This window comes from Osmerus mordax, chromosome 25 (assembly GCF_038355195.1).
Source record: "Osmerus mordax isolate fOsmMor3 chromosome 25, fOsmMor3.pri, whole genome shotgun sequence".
In the NCBI taxonomy this organism is placed as follows: Eukaryota; Metazoa; Chordata; class Actinopteri; order Osmeriformes; family Osmeridae; genus Osmerus; species Osmerus mordax.
The window spans coordinates 10288274-10314763 of record NC_090074.1 but is presented as its reverse complement, the minus strand read 5'-3'; the positions used below and the strand labels follow the sequence as shown (position 1 = coordinate 10314763).

At 40.3% G+C, this 26490-nt stretch overlaps 2 protein-coding genes across 3 annotated transcripts; both read right to left on the bottom strand.

Annotated features, from left to right (window-relative positions):
* Window positions 1-3664: 3664 nt before the first annotated feature.
* LOC136933441 (equilibrative nucleoside transporter 2-like) lies at window positions 3665-11357 on the bottom strand. 2 transcript variants are annotated; one of them, XM_067228835.1, is made up of 13 exons: window positions 11275-11357; window positions 8359-8404; window positions 7845-7926; window positions 7438-7571; window positions 7216-7355; window positions 6870-7004; window positions 6572-6669; window positions 6273-6345; window positions 6000-6103; window positions 5254-5362; window positions 5054-5139; window positions 4672-4868; window positions 3665-4515 (listed from the first exon to the last, which is right to left on the bottom strand). In XM_067228835.1, exons 2-13 carry the CDS (start codon window positions 8388-8390, stop codon window positions 4404-4406), a joined length of 1302 nt encoding a protein of 433 aa, XP_067084936.1. In that variant the 5' UTR covers window positions 8391-8404; window positions 11275-11357; the 3' UTR covers window positions 3665-4403. The 2 variants fall into 2 exon arrangements, with proteins under 2 accessions (XP_067084936.1, XP_067084938.1); XM_067228837.1 differs by having other exon boundaries at window positions 6000-6097.
* A 1470-nt stretch (window positions 11358-12827) lies between these two features.
* LOC136933467 (complement factor B-like) lies at window positions 12828-25261 on the bottom strand. Its single transcript, XM_067228874.1, has 18 exons — window positions 25201-25261; window positions 20110-20304; window positions 18748-18930; window positions 18365-18541; window positions 18181-18261; window positions 17654-17793; window positions 17317-17446; window positions 17055-17207; window positions 16774-16869; window positions 15905-16042; window positions 15532-15620; window positions 15224-15350; window positions 14766-14901; window positions 14367-14443; window positions 14042-14160; window positions 13784-13913; window positions 13634-13683; window positions 12828-13335 (listed from the first exon to the last, which is right to left on the bottom strand). The coding sequence occupies exons 1-18, from the start codon at window positions 25259-25261 to the stop codon at window positions 13180-13182; spliced, it is 2238 nt and encodes a 745-aa protein (XP_067084975.1). The 3' UTR covers window positions 12828-13179.
* Window positions 25262-26490: the final 1229 nt, after the last annotated feature.

Here is a 26490-nt window from a genome sequence, read left to right as displayed (position 1 = left end):
ATACTGACACAAATACGATACAAGAGCAGAGCAGGATGTCCTGCACAGATTGTCCTTCAAAAACCATAACTTAACGGATCAGTTAACAGTGCATCAAAAACAGTCAATTACAAATGCAGCGAAAAAACTCCAATGAATGTACATCTTTTATTCAAATACAAATTTAAAACGTCTTGTTTTTTTAATAGTAGGTAATGGAAGGAACAGGACAGTTCTGCAGAGAAATGTGGAGGAGTCATCCGGAGCAGCGTACAATCATGATTGGCCCCAGGGAGGCTGCCGATCAGACCTTAGAAAGCCAGTCCGGGCAAGACCAGGCCCAACAAGACCAATGTGTCAGAGCATAGCAGCGCCAGTTCAACTGAGGGTCAGACAGGAGGGCTCTGACCCAGTGTCCACACCACCCTCCCTCCCCCGGTCCTGCTCCTGGAGGGAGCCCGGGGCCGAGCCCTGGGCTGCCATCAGAAGGTTGCCCGTTCGATTCCAGGCTGTGCATAAGGACGATGTGTCCTTGGGCAAGGCACTTCACCCTACTTGCCTCGGGGAGAATGTCCCTGTACTTACTGTAAGTCGCTCTGGATAAGAGCGTCTGCTAAATGACTAAATGTAATCTCCTCACGCTTGGTCTTCATCCGTTGCTGTGGGAACCATTCCGACAGGTTGACGGGGAGATGAGAAGGAGGAAGTGGATACTGCATGGCAACATCAATAAAAAAAGGGTTACCGTTAGTTCATTGATATTTTAAAGATAATCATGGTTCATATTAAAAATATATACTTTGGAGTTTCCAAATAACTACGTGGTGACAATCAAAGCACACTGAATGCTCCACATCTCCAAAGCTTTTTGGGCTAGTGTGCTGAATGTCCGGTCCAACCTCTGCTCTCACCTCGAAGAAGCAGTCCACATACTCTAGGATGTACAGTCCACAGTCTCTGAAGTTGTCCTGCTGAGGCACTTGCGGGCTCGAGCCCTTCATCACGTCCTTCCCAAAGCTGGCTTCCTTTCCTCGCCTTCCATGCCACCTCCAGGCAGTAGGGGCTGGAACTTTGCAGAGGCCTCCCTGCAAAGTCGGAGCTCGAGGCTCCTCCCCTAAATCCACTCAAAATGTATCTCCATCTATTATCTTATACCACTGCCAATAGACTGATTGCTGTCTACCTTTAACTATAGCATATATTCAGCAATGTGAGAGAGAAATAAAAAAGTTTAAAAATAACAAAAGCACAATTGTGTCAGCACAACAGCAGCCTATTTGTCATTGTTCAAAACCAAAGACAGCGCTATAGCCTTCTGATAGTTCAGCACCAAGGATTCAATTTAATTTAAAATTAAAATTTAGGATTAAATTCATTCAAAATGTTTCCCATGTTTTAGCCCTCCCAAATGGGGGAGGGCTAAGAGGGCTAAGTACTTTCTTAGCTAGGCTAAGTAGTTTCTACAACTAGCTATTTAGCTACTTGTATTTGGCTAGGTCAGCCTTTTCATATGACATATTTCTAATGATTTACCTGTCTGGTTAGGATGATATCAATAAAGACAATCAAGTAGCTTCACCAAGGTTAGAGCTGACTCTAGTTAATTATATCCTTGTGTTGGTAGTATGGCGAACAACGTCCATTTACAAAAAACAAACTGGATTTACCCACCTGTCCAGCAAAAACAGAGCCACCTGAATGTTGTTGTCTAGGACAGCTCTCCTGTAGCTAATTTCCCCTTCACGCTTCTCTCTCCTCCACTCCCCACACCCCTCTTCATGTGCACACGCACTAAGATCTCCCGTTTCCATATGGACTGTATAGTACAAGGTGCCATATGAAATGTTTCATATGGCACTGTTCATTTACTGTATCCTTGCTCTTAGCCATACTCCTGTCCTTTGTCCAGGGCCTCTGTGAGGACCAGTCCCTCCACTACAGCCTCTGTGAGGACCAGTCCCTCCACTACAGCCTCTGTGAGGACCAGTCCCTCCACTACAGCCTCTGTGAGGACCAGTCCCTCCACTACAGCCTCTGTGAGGACCAGTCCCTCCACTACAGCCTCTGTGAGGACCAGTCCCTCCACTACAGCCTCTGTGAGGACCAGTCCCTCCACTACAGCCTTTGTGAGGACCAGTCCCTCCACTACAGCCTCTGTGAGGACCAGTCCCTCCACTACAGCCTCTGTGAGGACCAGTCCCTCCACTACAGCCTCTGTGAGGACCAGTCCCTCCACTACAGCCTTTGTGAGGACCAGTCCCTCCACTACAGCCTCTGTGAGGACCAGTCCCTCCACTACAGCCTCTGTGAGGACCAGTCCCTCCACTACAGCCTTTGTGAGGACCAGTCCCTCCACTACAGCCTCTGTGAGGACCAGTCCCTCCACTACAGCCTCTGTGAGGACCAGTCCCTCCACTACAGCCTCTGTGAGGACCTGTCACTTCTGCTACATGGGTTGACTCTACCTGGCCCCCATCCTGTTGCTGCTGAGCCTCTTCCTCTGGACAACCTTCGCCCTCATCAGCCATGGTAGGAGTCGATAGGCACCATCTCCTAATATTATACCATCTGGTCGGCTTGTTTGGAGCTCTCTGTAAAGAGCACTCTCCCTCAGGATACATGCATCATGGACAGACCCAGGCCACTTCACATCACAGTTTGTGATGATGAGATCAACGTCGCCCACAAGTTGGATGTTGATGCTGTGCCTCCCTTTTCGGTTGACGTAATCCCACTCCTTCTCATGAAGTGCTTGTATATGCACATGAGTGCTGTCGATAACCCCAATAGTATTTGGCATGTTTCCCAAAAGAAAAAACTGACGTTTGTTATGGCCAATCTGGGAATCTCTTGGAAATTAAACAAATGGATTGACCTGGGCTGCGTTTCCCGATAACGATGGATCGTAGCAACGTTCGAGCAAAATAACGAAACCATCAATATTTCTTACGTGCGTTTCCCAAACATGCTCGTAAGGCCCTTACAAAAAAAAGTATATTAAAGTATACTATAAGTATACAAAAATATGGATAGTACACTTTTAGTTCACTTTTGATATACTTTTAAGAAGTATACTTAGAAAATAGTTCACTTTTGACATACTTTTAAGTATGCTTTGAAAATAGTTCACTTTTGATATACTTTTAAGAAGTATACTTAGATAATAGTTCACTTTTGATATACTTTTAAGAAGTATGCTTCGAAACAGAAAATTGTATAAATTTCTTCTGGAGTAAGATGTACGTTTTCTATTATTATACAGCAAAAACAGTCAAAATAAATTTTAAGTACATTACAGGTTAAATTCTTTAGATCCATCTCATTCTAATTATTTTTGTCTAGGAAAATCTATTATGCATTGCACATTGAACCTTTTTTCATACTGAAGCTGTAACCTTAATTACTGCCAAAACATTTTGAAGTCCTATACTCTTATACTAATAATTATCAATTGGAGTATTAATGGAAAAAACAAAAAAGCTACTTGAGAAAGAAGCAGACAGAAGGGTTGCTTTGTGCATTTGAAGGTTATACTGTCAAATGTCAAACGAAATATCGGTTTGATGCACTGCCCTACACCATGCACCGTGGTCTAGCCTCTCATGATACCACAATACATATACTTGACTTCACGGTAGTGGGTGTATATCATTCTCGTTTTATATTAGAATTAGATTAAGTTTGTTATTGTGATGCCATCTTACTCTTATTGCAACTCCAACAAGCTTTTGACACGAAAAGGCAGTCCACATGTGGTGGTTTTCCATTCTCTATGGCTGACTGAAAATATTTTAGACATCCATTAAATTGATCTAAATTATATACATTCATCTTCTTTTAGAGAATAAATACATTCCTTTAACAAAAAGTTTATTTTCAATTCTACAAAGCTACAAAATGAAGTCAAACAACATTTAAAAGGTATAAAAAGATGGTAAAAAAATATTTAAAAAAACTGCATATAAAAAAGAATATTATAGTATTAAAGGCTCAAAAATAAATACATCCCAGGCATTGCTTAAAAAAATATTCAATAAATAGTCAATTCATTTTTTGTTTTAGTTGAACACAATGAACATATGATTGCAAATTGTTCACTTAACATGGAATAACATAAAACTGTCATCTATAATACATAACTTCATAATGATCAGTTTTATTACCTAATTAAAGATTACGTTTTGTATTACAGTAGGTCATAGGGCAGCACAATGCAGAAGCTTTCCCCAAATAATATAAAAAATAAAACAGAATCAATAGGAAAGCAAATATGATTGCTTTGGGTAAACAATTGGGAAAAAGCAGACAATTTGATCCCAAAGCGACAAACAGAGGGGGGGAAGGGGGCGGGATTTGAACCTCATAAAAAAAAATCTAATTCATAACCACTGGGCTAAACCTATCCCTGTAGCGTCAATGTCCTGCTACAACAGAGCCCCCAGGAGGAAGGAGCAAGCCGCCCCAACGGAGAGCCCCAGCGCCAGGAAGAAGGTCATCAGAGCCCCTGCCGTCTCGCAGTCCTTCGACCTCACCAACCTGTGGAGGAGAGAGCAACAGTCACACACAGCATCCACTTGAACCAGATAGGACCCTAAAGACCAGCACTGAACTGACTTCAAAGAAAACTCTCGACAGAAGCAAATCAGTGTTAACGAATTAACGTATTCAGAGGGGTCAAAAGTTCGGACTAACTGTGGCGCGTAGGTCATGCAGAGGCAGATGCAGTATCCGTTGGAGAGGGCGAATAAGGTCATGATGCAGACGAAGGCCACGTCGTGGGAGAAGAGGACGGGCAGGCGGGAGTGTTCCACGTTACAGAGCATGACGAGGGGGACGAAGACGACCCGAGACAAAACCAGGACAGGGAACCAACGGCTTTCCTTCGAGGGCTGTATGACCCCCCCCCCCCAACAAAAAAAGAAATGAGCAGCAGAGACGACACGTCAATTATCTTTTTTGCTTTGGTATTTTGATGACTTTACGGATGAACATTTCCAAGCCAGGTGCTAAGCTGCCATTGTGGCCGTCTAAGCAGTTGCCAAGCTGGGTAAGAGCGGCATGTATCCTGACTCACCCACTGAGCCAGAGATGTGGCACTGCGGCCGATCAGGTCCATGACGTTAAACACGATGAAGCAACACACACAGAGGAAGTAGGGTTCTGATGGAGGACAAAAAGGGAGAATAGAGGAATGTACAGGTTTAGTCTTTCAGCATTGACCCCAAGGTCGGATTGAACCCGGTTGTCCTTGACCTTTGGTGGCCACTTACTCACCCCAGTCCTTGCTTTCCTTAAATATAGTCTTCACTTTGACCGTCACCGCTGGGAACACAGAGAGCGTCACAGCCAGCACGGACGTCACACAAAGTGCCATCACCCAGATCTGTACAGTACACAGGGGACATGATCCACAAGGGGCCGATTGTCATACGCACACATACATATACAGTATACACACACACCGATGAGCTAAAACATTATGACCACCTGCCTAAGATGCTGCTGGGTTTCAGTGTGCGGCCAAAAACAGCTCAGAACCACCAAGGCATGGACTCGACTATACCCGAAGGTGTCCTGTGGTCTCTGGGACCCTTCAAGTCCTGTCAGCTGCGAGGTGGAGCCACAGTGGACCAGACGGACGCCTTTGTTGCACTCGTGCATCGATGAGCCTCGGGCGTCCAGCACCCCGGTCCCGGTGTTGGTTTGTGGTCTGACCCTCCATGGTCCTCTGTCGCTAGGTCCTCACCACTGCTGACCGGGAACACCCTACAAGCCTGGCCGTGTCAGGGACACTCTGATCCAGCCGTCTGGCCAGAACTACTCTGCCCTTGTCAAAGTCACTCAGGTCCTTACTCTTGCATCCAGCACGTATAATAACTGTTCACTAATCTAATCTACCTGGACATGTGCCCTTGTTTTGAGATGATCAACCTTATTAGCTTCACCTGTGAGTGGTCATAATGTTTTGGCTCACCTGTGTATTTACGTGGATAGATGCATCGATGGATAAGATAAGGAACCTTTTTGAAGACAGCCTGCACTGAAGACCTTCTCTGGGAATCAGCGTTCTCCATGACAACCAGGCTTTTCTCCATCCCACTGACTTTGTAGAGGGCCCCTTTTTCTTTCATACATTAAAAACAAGGGCATTGCTAAATTGGCACAGGCAATTATTGGCTCAAGTTTTGGATATCATCTGCAACTTTTTTATTAAACTTACCCATACCTAAATTATTGTATCATGTACCTTTACACTGTGTTTTTACATGTTGACATTATTAACCTTAACCTACCAGCAGGTTTGATGAGCTCATTAGTGGTCTCCAGCTGACCATGGCTTTTCTTTAAATAGAACTGGGCAAACTCCTAGGGTCACAAAGAACATTTTTGAGAGTAATCCAAACTCAATAGTCACTATACAAACAAACTGTGATTTCATCCAAAATAACCTCATTACTTGCTGCAAAAACACACATTTAAACCACCACTATAAATAGCTGTACTAGGTTTGACATCCAAACAGGTGTACAGGTTATTCAATTTTGTACATTGAGGACAACTATTGTTGTCCTCAATGTATAGGGGCACTTACCAGATGTGGAAGAATTAGGTAGCAGAGCAAAGTGAGCAGGGTGGCCACACAGGGGGTTATGAAGTACCCCAGGGCAGCAGTTTCCTTATCTGCATTGCCTACATGCCGCAAACAGACATTCGGTAGATTAGATTAGACAGGGCACTGTAGAACAAGGTCAATTGGGGGACAGAGGGACTGAGTCTGGCAGGGTAGGATAGTACAGGGCAGGGCTTGACATTGTAGAACAGAAAACAGTAAGGCAGGGCAGGGTAGGACGGGAGAGCAGAGGGCAGGGGTAGGACAGAGCAGTACTCACTGAAGATGGACAGCAGCATGGCCAGGGCTGAGAAGATCCCAGCCAGTCCTTGACCACTCATGAACAGGGTGCTGTATCTCGGAGGGAGAAGCCCCACTAAGCCAAACAGGCTCCCCTGCAACACGGCTCCAAACACTGGCCACAGGAAAGGCGCGTTGGATTGGTCACACATGTTCGACACGTTGGATTGGTCACACATATTCGACACGTTTGAAGACAACATCCAGCCAAAATCACTCGTTACGCAAAAAGGGAAAATCCCAAGGGATTGTTTCAGAAACGTTGCTGTGTGTGTACGCTGGAGTATTTTTAAGCACATTTTGCAGATGTGGATAAGGAAACTCACTGTTTATGAACCAGATAGTTGCCATGGTGACAGAGAAGAAAGATTTCGGCGCCATGGGCACCTTAACCAGACAGGCGGTGAGGACAAAGAGAAGCAGGATGGAGGTCATACTGACGGCTATGCGCACCCTCTCCGTGACCCTGCCAAACACATGTAGTTTGTGTTACACATACATTTGGTGCAGGTTAACTCCTATCTCAAATCTAAATAGGGGTTGCTTACCACTGATAGAGGAAAGAGTTGAGTAAGGTGAACAGCAACAGGGGTAGCTGGGATACAAGAGTCATCCAGTTATCGTAGTGGTAGTCGTCTGTGTTTTCACTTGTGCCGTTGACTTTGAGGCGGCCATTAAAGTACTTTATAAAACAACAATAGAAACTACATGTTAACTGCATGCTCCAAAAGTCAAACTGTACAATATTACTCTGTTCCTTGGTAAAAAAAATAAAATAATACAATTCACTGAACATATTTGCGTATTCTGTCATTACATATCATGTTAAATACTAATAAAAGTCAACTGAGTTACACAGCAGTTGTAATGACATGGCTTGTCATAAAAGATTTCTGCCAATGGCGGGATTCATAAATGAGTGTGCATGAGGTAAAGGAGGGCATCTGACCAATACCTGTGTGGCAGTAATAAAGAAATTCCAGGGCAACAGAGTTCCCAGTCCCAGGATGAAGATGATGACGGCCACAGCACAACCTCTAAACACAGAGGCATGATTATTATTATGCTTTGCAATGATCCTATATAATCCTAGGTCTCTTTATCCATCTTTCTCACAGACATGGGTTGGAACCACACATTTGTTTGCTGCACACCATCCCACTGAATGAATCCCGCTAACAGACAGTGATTCATGTCCCTTTGAATGCATACCTGTGGGCAGCATCTCTCCACACACACAAAACATGCTAGAGATATATTCCACAGCCCTATCACAAAGTAATCTTCTAAGTGGACAGGACCTCCACACAAACGAATCCTCTAGTGCCACCCAACGTAAAATGCTAACTACTGAGTGTATTGCTGTGCCTGTGGTCTCTCTCTCTTTGTAGCTGAACTTACTCAAAATATTAGCTGAGAATAAGTAGGTTAGTGGCAGCTTCACATTACATTTTAAAAAGATCACATACCTGTCCGCAGGTATGCTCTTATGGAGAACCATCTTGATGTTTTAGTCTGCAAAAATGTTCATTGATTTTAAAACAATTGTGTGCAAATACAAAAACCAAAGTGGTCTGGGAGCTTATTAGTTAACGTAAATACATTTACAGCTATGCCATTTTTGGATTTGCATATACTCCATTTGTATTACCTTGAAAAAATAAGTGATCCCTTTCATTTTCATAGTCTAAGGCCTTTTAAATTTGATTATTTTAGCAGATGCTTTTATCCAAAGCAACATACAATTAATGCATAATAGAAAATACAGCAGCAGATCAAGGATCAAAAGTGCATAGTTCTAACATTATTTCAGCAGTCCGGTTTCCTAGGCACAGTACAAAATAACCACATCTCAGCTCCCAGACACCGTGAACGATAATAATTAACTCAAATTAACTATAAATGTATTGTCGCTTGTTTACTTCAATGACCAAATGTTCCAGGTGATATAGCATGCATTCTTATTTACCTACCGTTGCAGCATAGTTAATGCAAGTTTATTTAGCACTATTTACACTAAAATGATTTCTATTACCAGTATTCATGGTTCATGGGACAGAAATTATGAGAAAATTCTTGTTTAAAAAAACCTTACAACAGATTGTTTCATTTTTCACGTGACCTGCATAGGCTCATTACTGGTAGCTACAGAAAACAGAAATGATTCGTTCATTTTTACTGGGTCTTCGGGTACGAGCCACACCCCCACCCCTCGCCCCTGGCTTGAGGCAACGAATCGTTTCTGTTGTAGGTGGTATTGCATTTCCGCTTTGCTACCCGACTTGTCCAGTCGTTTTTATTCTATTAACTCCAGTCAACATATCTAAACTATCTCCCCCAATACATTTTGTTCGATTCTCGAACATGGCTCATACTACTAGCTTTTTTATAGAATAATTTCCGGATTTTTGCTACCAATTTGAAACCAATCCGAAATTGGTAAACTAGCACCCCAGTTATTTGCTTACGTCAAGAAAAGTTGCGGATACGAACAGGGGACGAGCACAAAAGGGAACATTAGCAAATTGCTGATTTACCTGAGCTGAATAAAAACAAGGAGAAATGGCATGATAATCTACAGTTGCCTGCCTTTATTGTAGCAAGTTTTACAAATGGTTGCACACATACATGACGGTTGTTTGTAGAGTTTATTCCCGGCAGATGAACGAATCATTGATCCGAAGACCCGGTTGTCAGAAGAACGAAACATTGATCCGAAGACACGGTTGGGAACGATTCGTTCATCTGCCGGGTACGAGTCTTTGGATCGTTTTTCACCTGACCTGCATAGACTCAGTACTGGTAGCTAGCAAAAACAGAAACGATTCGTTCATTTTGACTGGGTCTTCGGATACGGATCTTTGGATCGTTTTTCACGTGACCTGCATAGGCTCAGTACTGGTAGCTAGCAAAAACAGAAACGATTCGTTCATTTTGACTGGGTCTTCGGATACGGATCTGTGGATCGTTTTCCACGTGACCTGCTTGTTTAGTTCACTTTCGCGTGACTAGGTTTAGTAAGACGTGAATGATATTCGTTCACAAGTAATAATTACAGGGTTTGTTATTTTCACTTTTTTTGTACTTTACTTATAGTTCAGTGCAGCGAAATTGTTTTCCGTGATAATAAATGACCATTTAAAATCATACAAATTGTCATGATACATTATTTTAATGCAGGAATTTCTTTTAAAATAGTATCTGCTGGTTTACATGCACTAATATGAGAATATGATACATGTTTGCAGTGGACGTATCCCCCCCCCCCCCCCCCCCTGAAATGAAGAGTTACTCGAAAAAAAGATTCGTTCATTTTGCTGAACGAGATTCAAAAACCGAATCAGTAAAATGATCCGAACTTCACAATACTTGAGCAGTCATACTAAAAACACGAAGCAAAAAGAACAACATATATTTGGTGAGTCTGAGTCGTATGTGGAACGTATGTTCCATCTAAAATAGTTATATTTCTAAAGACCAAGTGAAAGGAATACTACTGTACTAATAGCATTGATTTTCGTAAAGTTCACATCTATCTGCTTCTTGATCGGACTTGTACCACATTGTGTCAGTTTTCTGCGATCTCTGGTCGTACGATGTGTATGACGTCATTGACATTTTACAAGTCTTTTTAAGACAAAAAAGCAACTTTAAAAAAATATAACACCCAGAAGTGTGTATTTTTTTGGGCTCCCCTTTCGAATTCAATATTCAAATTACTAGACAAAAAGTTATATCCTGTGAAAAGTGGATTTTGAGGGGAGAATTTTGCCAGAGAATGCTCCATAGACCTCCATTCATTCTGCACTGGACCGTTAGCGTCCTCATATGGAACTAGAGTGGAACTGCAACCAGTTCAGAGCCCGGAAGTTTCCCGAGAGTGGCATGGTTCTCCCCATATTAGACATTCTCTGATTAGTGATTACACTCAATATCGTGATCAGTTCTCATGGGAATGTAAAAACCCATGTCCATTCAAAATCTATGAGTAGGTCTGTGCGCTCAACTCATTAACTGTAACTTCTCTTTAAGCACGTGTAAAATGTAGCCAGGCGCGGTATAACGGCGCAAAGGCAAACAGCTTCCTGTCTCTGAAGGCATCACGCCGAAACGTGGCCAAGTTACCTCGTGCTTGAAAGTCATATTCAAAAACTATCTAAAGTAGTTTGATGCAGGTCTGTCACTCATGGCACGGTATTTTCCTAAATATGTCATGTGTAACGTATTTACAAAGTTTGTATTCGTTTACCAAGTGCTAAACAGAATGCGAGTTAGCCTACATTATAAATTATTGGCACGACAGGAAAATGTAGACTACCGCCTACATTTTTGCCTACACAACAAAATAAGAGAGACACTATTAACGATAATCGCGTCCTCGTTACCTTAGACTTGGATCCTCGTGTATTTCCTGTACAATACAGACACCGGTGCTCATCCACTGTGGTACTAATACTACACCAGAGAATATCTAATGACTACACTTACTGTAACCCCAAAGTGACACGTTGATTAGCCTACTCAATAACACGTGCAACAACTCCGTCTGTTCCATTCGTCATGCGTTTGTCTTCATTTGAAATAGCAGTCAACTGCTTATTATGGAGACAAAACATATCAGCCTACTGTAGCCTTCATTACCGAGAAGGTTATGTAATGTGTGATGTGTGTCTTAACTAATATTCAGTTAGTTATTTTCTTGTTTGGCATGTGTGACATAGTCACCAACTACAAAAAGCAGGCTCTATTCCTTTTTTGCGCTAAACAATAGTTGATACCCTGTGAGTGTTAAGTAATAGCACAGTAAGCAATACATTTCAATTAAGATGTATTTTACTTACCAAGTGATTACGCTCCCACCGAATGGACAGATCCTTTAAACACTAAGTTCAAATGTTGGCGCGATCATGATGTTCCTGGTCGCTCTGAACTATTTCGCGCTAAAAACACTGTTGCTGAAGGGAAACGACTGCTATACTCTTTTCACTATCGCCTAATCACTGAGTTGTTAGGCTATTGCATGTGTTTCTATGCCAGCGAACAGACATAATTTTCATTTAAAAAAAAAATGTATCAGACACCTTAATTCAAAGCGACATTGACACATTTCAATATCATGTAATTATTTGAAATAATTGCAATATAGGTTATACAGTAGGCTATATTGCAATACAAACAATCCCCATAAAATAAAAGTGCAATTGCTGGATTCAAACACAAGAGGGATGTGTGTGTATGTGTTACTGAAAAAGACACCAACAGGCAAACTCCTAATTCTGAGGGAGTCAGGTGGCTGAGTGTAGGGAATCGGGCTAGTAATCTGAAGGTTGCCAGTTCGATTCCCGGCCGTGCAAAGTGACATTGTGTCCTTGGGCAAGGCACTTCACCCTACTTGCCTCGGGGGAATGTCCCTGTACTTACTGTAAGTCGCTCTGGATAAGCGCGTCTGCTAAATGACTAAATGTAAATGTAATCCTGAAATACACCTATGATGTTGTTTTACTGCAATGCGTTTACTCTTTCGATTAAAGCCAAATAGCCTACTTTAACTGAAATTGTTGTCTATTCGGATTTGAATCCTTAAACACACAAGCTAAGCTTTTTAATGTCAACCACTGGGCTGCATTTCAAACACCACTTCATATGCTCCTTGCCTGTGCGCTCGATTGGGAAGATAGTTTGGGGGGATTTTGAGTGGATTTGTGGAATTTTTGGTGCCGACCATGAACTAAAATGTCGCGTCCAAAATTTCATTTAACACACTGAATAAAACAACTAAGTAGCCTAATTAATTAAATGCGTTATTGTATTTTCGCTTGTTGTTCGATATTGTCAGACACAATTTTAAGTTATATACAGTAGCCTATATATGTATACAGTAGGTTATTAGACTACTGTCACACCAAAATAATGACTGGACCCATCAGCAATAGTCTTCATTTATTTAACTATGAAATAGTTGTAGGCCTATTGTATTACAATATAATGCAATATATTTGTAACATTATCGTAAATGTGGCAAGGTAATGATGATAAGGAAACGGATTAGGATAGTGATAATGGTAAATATGTATTACATTAAGGCAGATATGTCTCTATTCGTATTGACTGTTCGCAGATTTATGAATAACAGGACATTCCATGGTAAGGTTTGGGTATGAAACCCATTTAACTCTTGAATGATAAAAAAAATACAATAACTATATTTGTTTGCCAATCATTCAAAGAAGGAAAACAGTTTACACCATCAAATGAGTTTAAGAAAAAGGAACAGGCACAAATCGATGTAGTTATTCCTTTAAAAAATTCAATTCTGAACCCAGATGTTCCTTGAGAAAAGGGATCATTCTAAAGAGATTTATGTGGAAATCTCTGGAGTCGCCTCGTGCTTTCGGCCTCTTAGTGTCGTAGCACAAATCCTTGTTGCCCCAGCTGACAAGTGCAACCTACAGAGATGGGGAAGTACAAAAATAAATTAGTCACTTTAATTAGCCAAGATGTCTTTGTCAAAGAATTCCCTTCAAAAGACCACCTATAAAAAAGAGCAATACATGTGGAATGCTGTTATATATGAACGATAAAACCATTTGTGTGTCTGTTCTTATCATGGATTTTAATTATTCAATGACATTATTGCAGTGTCGATTCTATTATTGGAATTTATGTTTGCATCACATACATTGAGATTATTTTTTAAACAACTTTCCAGATATGAAATAAGGAATACAAACAATTTTCCAATACCTGGATTACGCGATATACATATTCCTTGAAGACAGCACCACCAGAATCACCTGTAGAGAAGGTTAAAGACTTGTCTCCAGTCTAATGCACAGTGTCTGCAGTATGATACAGTATTGGCTTCTGCTTAGTCTTCTAGACACCTAAACATACCTTTACAGGCGATATCCTCCTGTCGTGCACTGTATCCTCCTGTACACAGGAAGTTGTCAGTCACAACCTCTTTAGGATCATCTGTATTTACATCCTTAGCCTTTGTGGCAGGCTTAATGCAGTTGTCTCTCTGTGGGAGAGGGGGAGACTTTGTTTTTGGATGACAAATTTACATTTAAACAAATGAAATACCTCTCATCTAGTCCAAAACCACTCTTATCCTATCAGTAAGAGAAGTTGAAACAAGCAAGAACTCACCAAATCATGAAGTAGAGCATATGCTGTTTTCTCCTCAAATTTGTATTTGCTTGTTTCTTTGCTTTCGATGAATGATACGAAACTGACTTCCTCAAAATCTTTGGAAAAAAGGAGCTGCTCTAACGGAATATAAAAGACATAAAGGCAAAACCTTGTAATGCGTTTAAACTTTTGAATTAACTTCAACTAAACTAAACTAAATCTGACCTGCAGGCTGCCACTGATTCTCTACACTTTTTGCTTGATTAAAAAGTCTCTTGGTGTTAGCAATGCTGTCTAAAGTCCAGACATAATATGAGTAGGTTTGGTAATACTGTAATAATACCTTGGTCTTTGCAGTTGAGGTGCAGCTGTTTGCCTAGTGCTCTATTTGTTTCCTCTGTGCAGGGAACGCAAATGCTTCTGTTACAGACAAGGAATAGTCATTGATAAAAGGGTTTGATTCTCTCAATTAACATTCTGTATAACCACTTAATGCACATCATAATCTTTACATTTTCATTGAATAAAGTATTGGTCTAAGGCATCTGTGTGTGCACATTTGCCTGAAATGTTTACCAAACTGTCTTGGTAACGTTTTGGTGGAGAGAGGAGCCAATGTATTGGGTATTGTCAGCACAATATATTTCACTGTGCTGACAATTGGCTGATTAATAACCAGTAGCCATTTTATACCAGACACACGTTATAGGAATGATGTGTCCCTGTTCTACGTGCTTCTCACCTTATGTCCGTTGAGTACCTCACCTCCATTTTCAGTTCAATGAGAGCCACATCATAGTCATAGAACTCTTTTATAATCGGAACTTTAGCCGAGATATTATATTTTTCGTGAAGTGTGAATTTTTCTACTTTTAGGCCTGTAAGGAGAAATTACAAAGAAGAAATGTAACTAAATGTAGTCACTGTATGAGTCTGTACTGTTGGAATCAAGCCCACAACTTAATGAAGTAATGTAGTCATATTTAAGCTTGGGACTGTCCGTCAATCAGCATGCTCTGTTGTCTGATTTGACCTTATTTGTTAGTTGGATTATTTTACATATAGAATTGGCAAATCCTAAGTGTTTACAAACACTAAATATTTAAGTTATATATGAATGATCTACAAATTGCCTCTAAAATAATATTTTTCTTATTTTAAAACATGTAACAGTCAAGTCTACTGAATGTTTAGCAGTACCTTTGCTAGTTCCAATATCAACCTTTATGTCATCAGCTTGGTCGTCGAACCGGAAGCAGTGGGCTGCTGTCAAGATGAATTTACCAGAAACCAATGATCCAAGGCAGCTCTGAGCCTTGTCGTGTCTCTAATATGGAGAGACTCTTATTTCAATTGAAAGGCTCTTACATATAACAAATTTAGCAACTACAATTATATATATTGTTCCCAATAGACAGACATATTGATTTGTCTTGATTTTTGATTATAAGTTAAATGACTCAAGTTGAATGTTCAATCTGATTCACAGATAAGCAGGTGTTGATTACCGTAACATGAATGTTTACTGCCCATGGGTATCTTGTTTCATCTTTGGTCTGATTGTATACGCCACATAATTGCAAAAGGTTATCAGAATCTAAAAACATAAGAAAATACAAAATGAAGCATTACAGAAAGTGTTCATGCATTACAGAATGTGACAGTCTTCCAACAAATACATTCATGTTTAAATTTAACATTTACTTTAAATGATGTTGTAGCTTCTACGGAAATGGCCAAAAACAGCTGTATCTTGTGATTGTGCTTCTTTTTCAGTATATCACACAAGGTAGTTTGACTGGTTAATTGTTAGCCAATTGTTTTTATAAACAAAAGACAAGATAACAAAATGCCACACATATGGGCAAAAAGTATTCTTACCTATGATTTGATCAAATGTTTTGTTCAGGTTAGTCTTCTCTCCAAGCATGAAAAAGTGTTGTTCATTTGGTTTTACAGTTACTAAATCCTTAATGTTCCTCGGGAAGATAATATCTCCGACAGCGAAGATATAAATATCTGTCAGGTGGTTATTAAAACAGGAGATCACATATTGTTATTATTTCAAAAACAAGTCAATGTGTTGCATTCCTGTATGTTATTACATGCATTGTTTTTGGAGTGTCCAGATGATGTGGGACTGTTTAAGGTTTCAAAACACAAAACATTTTATAGAGTATAGTCCAATTAAAGGCATCGTAGGTCATGTGTTTGAGACGCACTATTTGTCATATTTTATGAAAAAAACTTCACATCCTGAGAGCAATCAATAAATCAAATGCCCTGACAGTAAAAGAAATCCTATATCAGTCGTAGAACTGTAATAAACACAACCAATGCTATGATTGGACGGGATACTTGCCTGTCTACTACCTACCTGCTCACACTCTGCCCATGCACTCATTGCAGTATTCAGGCAGTGCGTTAATGTGTTTTGGGGAAGGGGCTTTGAAAGGAGGGGTTGGAATATTTTGGGTGGGATTTTCAAACTCAAACCAAAATTGTTAGTTTCGCAAAATGTACTTACTTTGCCAGCACAGGCAGATACCGGATTTATTTCATTTATATCAGTCAAACCTTTAGATTCATTGGTTGCTATCAGGATGTGAAGTTTATTTCAGCAAACATGACAAAAAGTGCTTCTCATCAACATGACCTACCCTGCCTTTAAGTTGACCAAGTATGTTCTCTTCTCAGTAACGCATAACTATACAATCCTTGCATTCCTAAAGCAAGGTTTTTGGTCTCACCAAGATGGGAGTCTCTTGCCTTCTGATTACCCATATACACTTTTTCCTTAATTATGTCCACCTGCGTTTTAGGATCCCCTCCCATGTTAAATAGACCTACAAATGAGAGAAGGAAAGGATGGAATTGATGTAGTTTCATATCTTTGTTTTCTTATGATATAAACATAGTTTGGATTATTCAACTAAATATGTATGTCTGAAGTAATTACTTACTCAACACCATCAATATCCCTATAACAATATGAATTTAACATACATGTACTAGTTGACAAAAGTATTACCGTCAGTGAACATGATGATCACATGTTTCTGATCTTCAAAGTTCCATTTGTCATTCTTCCTGATAGCTAAGATGTTTATTTGTTCGCCGATGGTCTTGAAAGCAAGATTGAGATCTGTGCCTTGATTCTCTATCAGATCTCTGTTTTTTTTTTCTGGGTTTACAGAAATGAAATGTTGATGTGAATATACAGAGAGAAATGTGTTTTAATTAGCTTTAAGAACAGATAAGCTCCTGTATATTTATTAAATCTATTGGCTTACCGACAAATTCATCTATTTGTCTCAAGACGTTAATCGTTGATCCATCAGGTTCTGCTATATCTACAACCGTCATAACTTCAGATGCAAAAAACACAATGTGATATTTTGGAGTGACTTCAAAGGAAGAAATCTGTGAAAAGATGAGTCAATGATAGTGGATTTAAAAAGCTATTTGAGTAGCATTCAAGAGTAAATACAGTAATAGTGTCAAAGTGAGTTGAGGTCACTGGTAACATATGTTTCGAAACTCCGACAAAATAATCTATCGATATGGGACAGGAAAACTGTTGTTTTGCACGGCACCGTTTCATGCAATGTTTGGATTTGGTCATTTCACCTTTTTGATAAGTAGCTTCACAGCATTTGTTGCAGAAAGGAAGTCCGTTTCGTCTATGCTCTGAGAGACATCCATCGCTATGAAGATGTTAAGAAGTCCTTGGTCATCGAGAGATATTTTCCTTCCCGTTTTAGTGCCATCTGAAAGGGATTCCAGGTGTTATTTTCACTTTTAAAAAGCAGAAAGATAATTGTCAAACCATACCCAAGAAAATCAACAGAAAAATAACTTGTTGAACACACACTTCTGCAAACCATACTTGCACTGAAATATAAATGCATTATTTGGGGGGAATAGTCAATTTTGATGCCTTGATTAATGATAAATAAATAAACATGCAAAGACTGAAATATTTTGATGGTCCCCTAATTGAAATTGCAATTATGATATCACAATACTAACTGATACACACAGCCCATATTTTGGCGCTGTTTTTAATTCCAGATCAAAAATTCAGTAGCCTTTCTTGCATACAGTATGACATGATTTCGGTACAACATGATTTTACGTGTTCATTTCAGACTTACCATCCAACTCATTTAGGGTCTCACTAATGTAAGATCCAAAAGCCTTTGCAATCTCCAATGGTGTGTCATAAGTATGTGGGACTATAGCAAGAAAAGAGTGAGAACTCACACAATAAAAACAAAAGACATGTAAAACAAACCTTAATGTTCACTGTAACTTTGCAGTATGTTTGTAGAAACTTACAGTAACATTTAGGTTCGGCCCCAGACCACTGGTGATTCTCTAAACATGTCCGCTCATTTGAACCAATCATATATAATCTACTGCCACAGCTGTAAGTGACTTTGTCATCAATGCCAAATGAATTCCCTGAACGTGCGGCTCCTGCAGGTATGCCTGGGTTTGGACAATAATCTTCAGCTGTAAAAATAGCACATGGTAGAAAGTTAGGTAACCTCAGGAAAGCAATGGAAAGATTCAGCAGAAAGAGGAGGAGACAAAATATTGATGCTAGACTCTCCATACCTCTGCTAGCAGCATAACAACAAATGACATAGCTTCAAAAGGAGAGCGGATGAAGGGAAGAGAGGTAAAAGAGTGAGATGGGGGGAGTTTAGAAGACTCACAACTGCTGACACAAACTGGTGTGCTTCCACTCCACTTCCCACTGGACTGGCAGACACGTCTGGAAGACCCACGCAGCGTGTAGCCAGAATAACATTCAGAAGTGGTCACATTGTTCCATAAGTATGTGTTTTGGGAAGGTGTGAAAATTCCACTTTCTAACATAGGTCGTGGGCATTCAATCACTGAAAAGTAAAGTGTAAAAGTAAATCAAAAAAGGCTTGCTACTATGTTAAACAGTGGTGGAATGAGTACTGAAAATTAGTACCGTTGTTAAAAAAGTACTTGAAGGTGCTGTAAAGCAAATTAAAAAAAAAATCTTAAAGCATGTGCAAAGCACGAAAACTTTGACGCACTGAAATGTGGAGTTAGACCGTTGAACAGTTTCTCACCCGTTTTCAGCTCAGGTTTTGTATAGGCGGGGCAAAACCCAACCTATCTACGTCACAGCCACCTATCTATGTCAGATCACAGACAGTTTAACCTGCATTATGTTACTCAGCTGGTACTATGCAAAGACAAAGTAATTAACATATAAAACACTCAGAGACTGCAGGTAGGTCTGTTCTGATATCTGCAATTGATTTAGCCAGTTGTTGCTGTTGTTGCTAAATTCAATAAATTCGAGGGGGCGGAGCTTCTGCTCCTTCAGACGACACGCCCCCCCCCAGTAGACTGCTGATTTTCAAAGCCTAATTTAATATACTTGTCAGTGTTTTTTTCATTCGAATGAGGATGGGTAGTTAACACATTCTTCTGTGGTGAGATGACAAATTACTCTTCTCAAAAACTAAAGAGTACTAGTTACTTTTTAGCTGATGATATTTAAAGAATTTTCTAAAAACCCTTTAATATAATTGGCGATCCATAGACAAAATAGTTATTTTCAACAACCCCAAAATTACCTTATTGATTAATGGTGATTAAAGTTTTTTTTTAGATTAGAGGTTGAATTCTTGTAAACCGTAATCACCGCAGATGGCAAACAAAGTTGGACTTTTTTTTGGTCCAAATATCTGGGTTTTAATTGGTTCATTTACCAGTGGATATCTTTATTGGCTACTGAAATTCCGGTCAAATGTTTGAATATTACTGTAATTGAAATGGTTAAATGTTTTCTAATGTGCAGGGGTGGTTGTAGACCATTTCAACTGAGGGGGGAGGGAGGGGCAAGCTAAGGCCGGTTACATTAAATATTATTGTCACATACAACAGGCAAAAGACCATGTTTATAATTTATTCAGACTCTACATTAAGGAAGGGCCACAAGGGGGTCCAAGCTTGTTGTCACAGGGACACTGTCTGTCTCCCCCCCACTTAACAACCCATGCTAACGTTATATACAGCCACTGTATTGTACTAACCCTTGCATTTTGGAGGTGTAGTTCGGGCAGGGCTCCATTTCCCACTCGCCTGGCACAGACGAGCCACATCAGGATAGGCATAGTGGTTCTCAGGACAATGGTAGATCAGTGTACTGCCTTTGTCCTGCCCCTTGCTTAGTGTGTAATGACCTCCCAAAATGTCCATTTTCTCCAGAGAACACTCACTAGAAACTCCTGTAAAATAAAAGACAATTGGTCATTTTTTTCGGAGTAAGGATTTACAAAGAACACAAGCTTGCTGTCTGTTTGATGCTTGGTGTCATGGTTCTAGGGCCTAGACAGGGGTCACTAATTGGCGGACCGCGGCCCGGGTCCGGACCCAGGCGGTTTACTATCCGGACCAGGATAGACAAGTATGCATTTGTGCTGCAGGTGGGGAGAACAAAACCGATGTGTTTAATCTGCAATAAGACGGTTGCCCTTGTCAATAGTGGTATTGTGAAACGTCACTATGATCAGAATCAGAATCAGAATTCGGTTTATTCGCCATGTATGTTATACAAACACGGAATTTACTGTGGCAGGGAGGTGCAAAACACTAAACATATACGAATCTTAAATTAAGTAAAAGTACAAAAGTTCAACTATTTCTAAGAACTAAACAATCTAAGAATACAACAATTTAACATAAAATAAATATAAAAATAGAATGAGCAGGGTGAGTGGTCAACATAGTGCAATCGGATACTGAGATAAGGTGGCTTATGCATACTGAATTTCCATTAGATGGCCTTATACTAGTTAAATAAGTGAATGAATGTCAATGGGAGTCCTTGGCCTTGTTGAAGAGGCCAGTAGCAGATGGAAAGAAACTCTTCTTATGGTGTGAGGTTTTGGTCCTGATGGACTGCAGCCTTCTGCCAGAGAGGAGTAGCTCGAACAGGGAGTGACCTGGGTGGGAGGGGTCGGCCACAATCTTCCTCGCACGCCTCAGGGTCCTCGAGGTGTGCAGGTCCTCGAGGGTAGGCAGATTGCAGCCGATCACCTTCTCAGCAGTGCGGATGATACGCTGCAGTCTGCTCTTGTCCTTGGCAGTGGCAGCAGTGTACCAGATGGTGATGGAAGAGGTGAGGATGGACTCAATGATGGCTGTGTAGAAGTGCACCATCATTGTCTTTGGCAGGTTGAATTTCTTCAGCTGCCGTAGGAAGTACATCCTCAAAGCATGACACAAATCATGGACATTTTGAACACAATTACCCCCAGAACTCTGAGGTAAGGGCCAGAAAAATAAACCATTACTGTTCCGGACCCTGGACTGAATGTGAGTGGACCTTTTGGGTTTCTAATTGAGTACCCCTTTTCTAGGCTGAACATCCTCCCTCCCCTCCCCCTCTGTGTGTGTGTGTGTCACTGTGGCTGCTCATGACCTTGTTACTCTTATAATTTACACCTGTTGCCGTTGGTTTCTCCATTTAAACCTTGTTTGTTCCTCTACTCTTTGTCAGATCGTTTTACAGAACTCCCGTGACTGCCGGGTTGGTGTCAGACTCCTTGGTTCTGGATTATTATTTGGAATATCCCAGAGCTTTCTGTTTGTTTGCAATTGTTTTGGAGGATACCTAGAGCTTTCTATATTTTGATCCTAGTTCGGATTCTGTGTTTTTGTTCTCTTGGAGACCTGATTAAATAACTGCAGGAGGCAGGGGGTTCTCATATAGTGTGACAATCAGGTCCCCCTGTCTCAGATCAGCATCACCAGAGTACTAAGAGGGCACTCCCTCTTCACACCTGCAAACCATTAAACCAATCAGGCCACTCCCTTCTGCTCTGTATTTAAGCCAGTCACTCCCTTCACTGTGCTGAGTCTTGTTAACGTTATAGTGACATTTCTATGCAATATACGGATAGACCCTGTGATATACTGACCTTGTTTTTGCCCCTGACCTCGTATCGGCTCCACCTGAACTATTCCTAGACACCGTGATCCAGACCCTTGCCTGTCCTGTGGAACCTGACCAAGCCTTGCCTTCATTGCCCAGTCCGCCCCTGTTTGACCTACGCCAGTGACCTGACTACCCTTTTGGATTTCCTCTCTGGCTCTGATAACTGTGTATGACCCCTGCTTGTCCGACCACACCTCAATAAACCTGCACTTGGATCCAGTACCCGTTGTCTTGGGAGTCTGTCCGTTACATATAGAGCACCTCTTCTCTGGAACAAATTACCTGTCTCAATTAAGGACGCTGATACTGTTTTGACATTCAAAATTAGGTTAAAAACGTTGTTTGGTCAATTCTATGAGTACTAAGCGTCCTATGACTGCTAAAAGTATGTGTGTATGTACTTTATATGTAAATCTGAAGTGTGTGTCTGTTCTTATGTGTGTGTGTCTGTAACTTATTTTACAGTTCTTTCCCCTGGAACAGATTTCATGTTCCAACCAAGGGGGGCTGGCGCTGTCTTGGTGTCTAGGACTGCATCAAATACCCTTTTTTTGCTCTGCTAAATTGCTGCACTAGGCCACACTTGACCGGTGGGGATCTCATTCTAATATGACTGTAACTGTTAACTGCTCCTGGCATTCTCTAATCTTTGCTTCCCTCTCTGCCCCCCCCCTCCCCCCCCCACACACACACACACACACATCCCCTGGGGATGTGTGGGTGGTCGGTCTGCCAACGCTGGACCTGGTCGCCAACCGGAAACAAGTCTCCATGACGGTCAACAGCGAGTTTCCCTTCCCACATCTACCAAGTTAAACAATGGATTTTGGTGTTTAAAAACCCATTGACATTTCCCTGCTGTATGACTTTGTTAAGCCTGTGTTCTGCTCCTCTCTTTCATCAACCGTCTCTGGAGGAGGGGATCCCTCACTGAATTGCTCCTCCCAAGGTTTCTTCCATTTTTTCTCTAGTGAGTTGTTCTGGGAGTTTTTCCTTGTCTTCCTTGAGGGCTTAGGTTGGTTGAGGGGCAGTTCTATGGGCGTATGTGTAGCCCTCTGTGACATACTTGCGTGTAAAAAGGGCTATACAAATACATTTTGATTTGATAATTCTTATTTTTGACATCCTCTGCATGTGATTCCTTCCACCTTTCCTGACACTTAGTTTTCCAGGATTTGTGATCAGTGTTACTTCAGATGTACTTTCTACAGAATCTTCACTAAAGTATTATGATACCGTCAGTAAAGTAGCCTAAACTTCAATGATCACCTCAACAGTTGATTTTGCTGTTCAACAGTATAAACATAGCATAAGTCTGAGCATGCCTAAAAATGAAACGCATAACAAATGATGATCACCATACCATGAACATCAACAGTTATAAAAAAATAGCTTGGGAGCTGAGGCAAAGTTGCATACAGGGTCAGAGCTTTCCTGGTGAGATTACAGTGGCAAAGTAATGGTACAGTAAACTTGAATTTACTTCAAATTAAATAAATTGTATTAACATTACAATTAAATACATTGTCATCTAAATTGTATTTTTGAACATCCTCATCTAATGAGAACTAATCAGTGCATGCATTTAGCATGTTTTCAACACATGAACTGGCGTTTCCTGCACCACATGTACAGTCAGTTCTCAGTATCTCACACTACTGAGCAGTAAAGCCCACACACTACAACATTCAGACAAAGGTGCACCTGCATTCCATTAGGTTTGATTATATTTTTTATATGCATATATTTGTCCATGTTAAGGACAACAAGCAAATTCTGAAACAATAAATATCCTATACTTCTTTGCTCTAATGGCATTTGGTGACTTATGGCACAGCTGTCTAAACAACGTCTTTGGTAGAGTTAAAAACACAAGGGTACATTCTCTCTTTAGCGGGCTACAGTCAGACATAGCTCAACTTAAAGGTTGGTTACAACGAGTTATATGTCCAAACAATGTCCGGCTAATGTTTTTGTTAGTGGAATGAAAACTTAAAAGACAGGCAGAATCATTATTATCACAAATAATTATGACATACACTAGAGTCATCAAGAGCTAATTGTCCATTCACAGCTATAGCTGATATAAATGTATTATAGACCAGTCCCAAATGTGCATAACACTGAAAAAGCATCTAAAAACACACAGGCATATGCATTGGCACACAACCTAATATGTACACAATCAGCGCTGTTTCAAGGAACTTGCTAGAATGGTTTGTTTTTGGGGGCGAGAACTTCTGACTTCTATGAGATAGTGAAAAATGTGTTTCTAATTCAACTTTTAAGCAGTAGATTTGCATATCCATCTTTTATCAAATCAAGCTAAATATTACCTTCAGGATTCTCTGCTTTGAATTTAACAATCAAAATTGATCTGTAGTCTATTTAGTATACAATTCTGAAAAACAATGTTCGATAACCTACAAGATTATATCATACGGTCATGGGATTATCATATTAGCATGCCTCACTGTATTTTATTTTATTAGGCATGTAATTACACAATGTCCCTCAAATTAAACAGATTATTTTGGAAAGTTTGTGAACACTATTTTACGTTAGAGTGAATTCAAAATTCATTCAATGGGTATTTTTCTTACTGACTGATTTTTCTGAATTATGTTACTTTAAAACACTTAACATTTGTAGCCATCTTAAAATAATGGAAGTTAATACTAATAGCTGGGTGATGCTAAAGCGACACGCACATTTGGAAGTCAATGCATGGAAGAAATTCTTTGTCAAGTACAAAAAAGAACTACTTTTATGTCCATGGGCTGACAGTATGGACATGTCCCTGCCCATGTTAAGAGACCATTGAAACCACCAAGAAATAGTAGCAGAGCAGGGGTAGTGTTAAAATATACAGTAGGTGACAAAAAATGTTTGCCCCTATAATGTTCAAACCAAACCTACACCTGTGACTACATTATTGTAATTGAGGGCTTCACATACTTTATGCACAAGAGATACTTTGTTTTTTGATTTGGACCTGGATCTCCTGAGTTACAACTTATTTCCCCTTTCCAGCAGTAGTTGTTGCCAATAAAATGTAGATTTCACCACGTTCACTTAAAAGTAAGTCTATCATAAAAAGCATACTAGCATACTGTTTCGAGTGGTGACAGGTTGAATACACAAGCATAGACAGCAATTACTGCTGAATGTCTTTTACACTTACCTATATAAAAATGAGAGAAAACCATCACTGCAAACCAACTGAAGTGCACTCTACAACCCATATTGGAAGCCAGCGGTCAGAAACAAATCCAAAAGTACGATGACTTCTAAATAAAGCACATTTATAGAGTAGAAAAAGACTAGGAGGAGGGGCTGACTTATGTTGTTACTGTTTAACTGCACTTCAAATAAAGGAAGATCAATGACCAATTCAGAGAGAAACTCATATTTCCTTCTAACAAGACATTGTTTTATCTTAATAATTATGTGTTCAGTTAACTTGAGACACAACACTTTAAATTGATATGCAGTTTTATCCATTTAGCATCTATCACAACAAAACCACTACACACAAAATATCTTAAGGTCAGCTAAGTCTATAGGCCTATGGGTTTGGGAATAAGGCTGCCTATCAGGTCTGCAATGTGGGATTTAACTGTTTCTTGATGTCATGCCATACAAAATAGTTATCAAATCAAACATAATTGGATTTATATCAAGTATGAGTTGCTTGACAAAGTTTGCCGTTTATTTCACAACATCCATTGGCCAAGCTGTGTGTAGTGCACAAATTCAGTCTATTGTTTGTTATCCGTATATTACATTTTGCCCATAACAATCTACAGATTGCTCAAAAAAACGGTTAGGTAAAATTGTAAATATATTCAGATATAACTTCCCTAAGCAATAACTACGATGGTCGACAGGTGCAAACGCCCTGCAACTTAAGAAAACACATGCTAGTAGACAAAACACAAGCAAATAGAGAAAACATCTTCATTAATTTGACCAGATTCAGCATTCAGCAAACGCGCTGCAAATACACACATCACAACCGAATACAGAAACGTGCTGCAACCCCGAAAACAAATCCAACAAAAAAAACGCTGTATCCAGTTTGCACAATGGAAGTGCTCCAGGCCTCTAGGGGGAACAGCTGTGGAACAGCTGTGGAACAGCTTGATTTTCGACCCCACAGATCGAGAGAGAGCAGATGAGACAGAGAATGTCTAATCTAGATGAGAGGTTCGTTTTGGAAACGCTCTTTTAAAATACTGTAAAAGAGGAGGGACAAATGTCAAAATGAATATTAACATTTTAATGTCGCCTCTTTACTTCACTTTTGGTTCCGTTTCCAAAACAAACCTCTCATCTGCTCTCACACAGAAACGTTGTTAAAACACAAACGACAACTTTTTCCAACCATTGTGACTTAGACAACGAGCTAACGAGCCTCAACCTCGTTTTTCAATAAAAGAAAAACTTTTTTCAGAGCCTTCCTCTGAGCTGG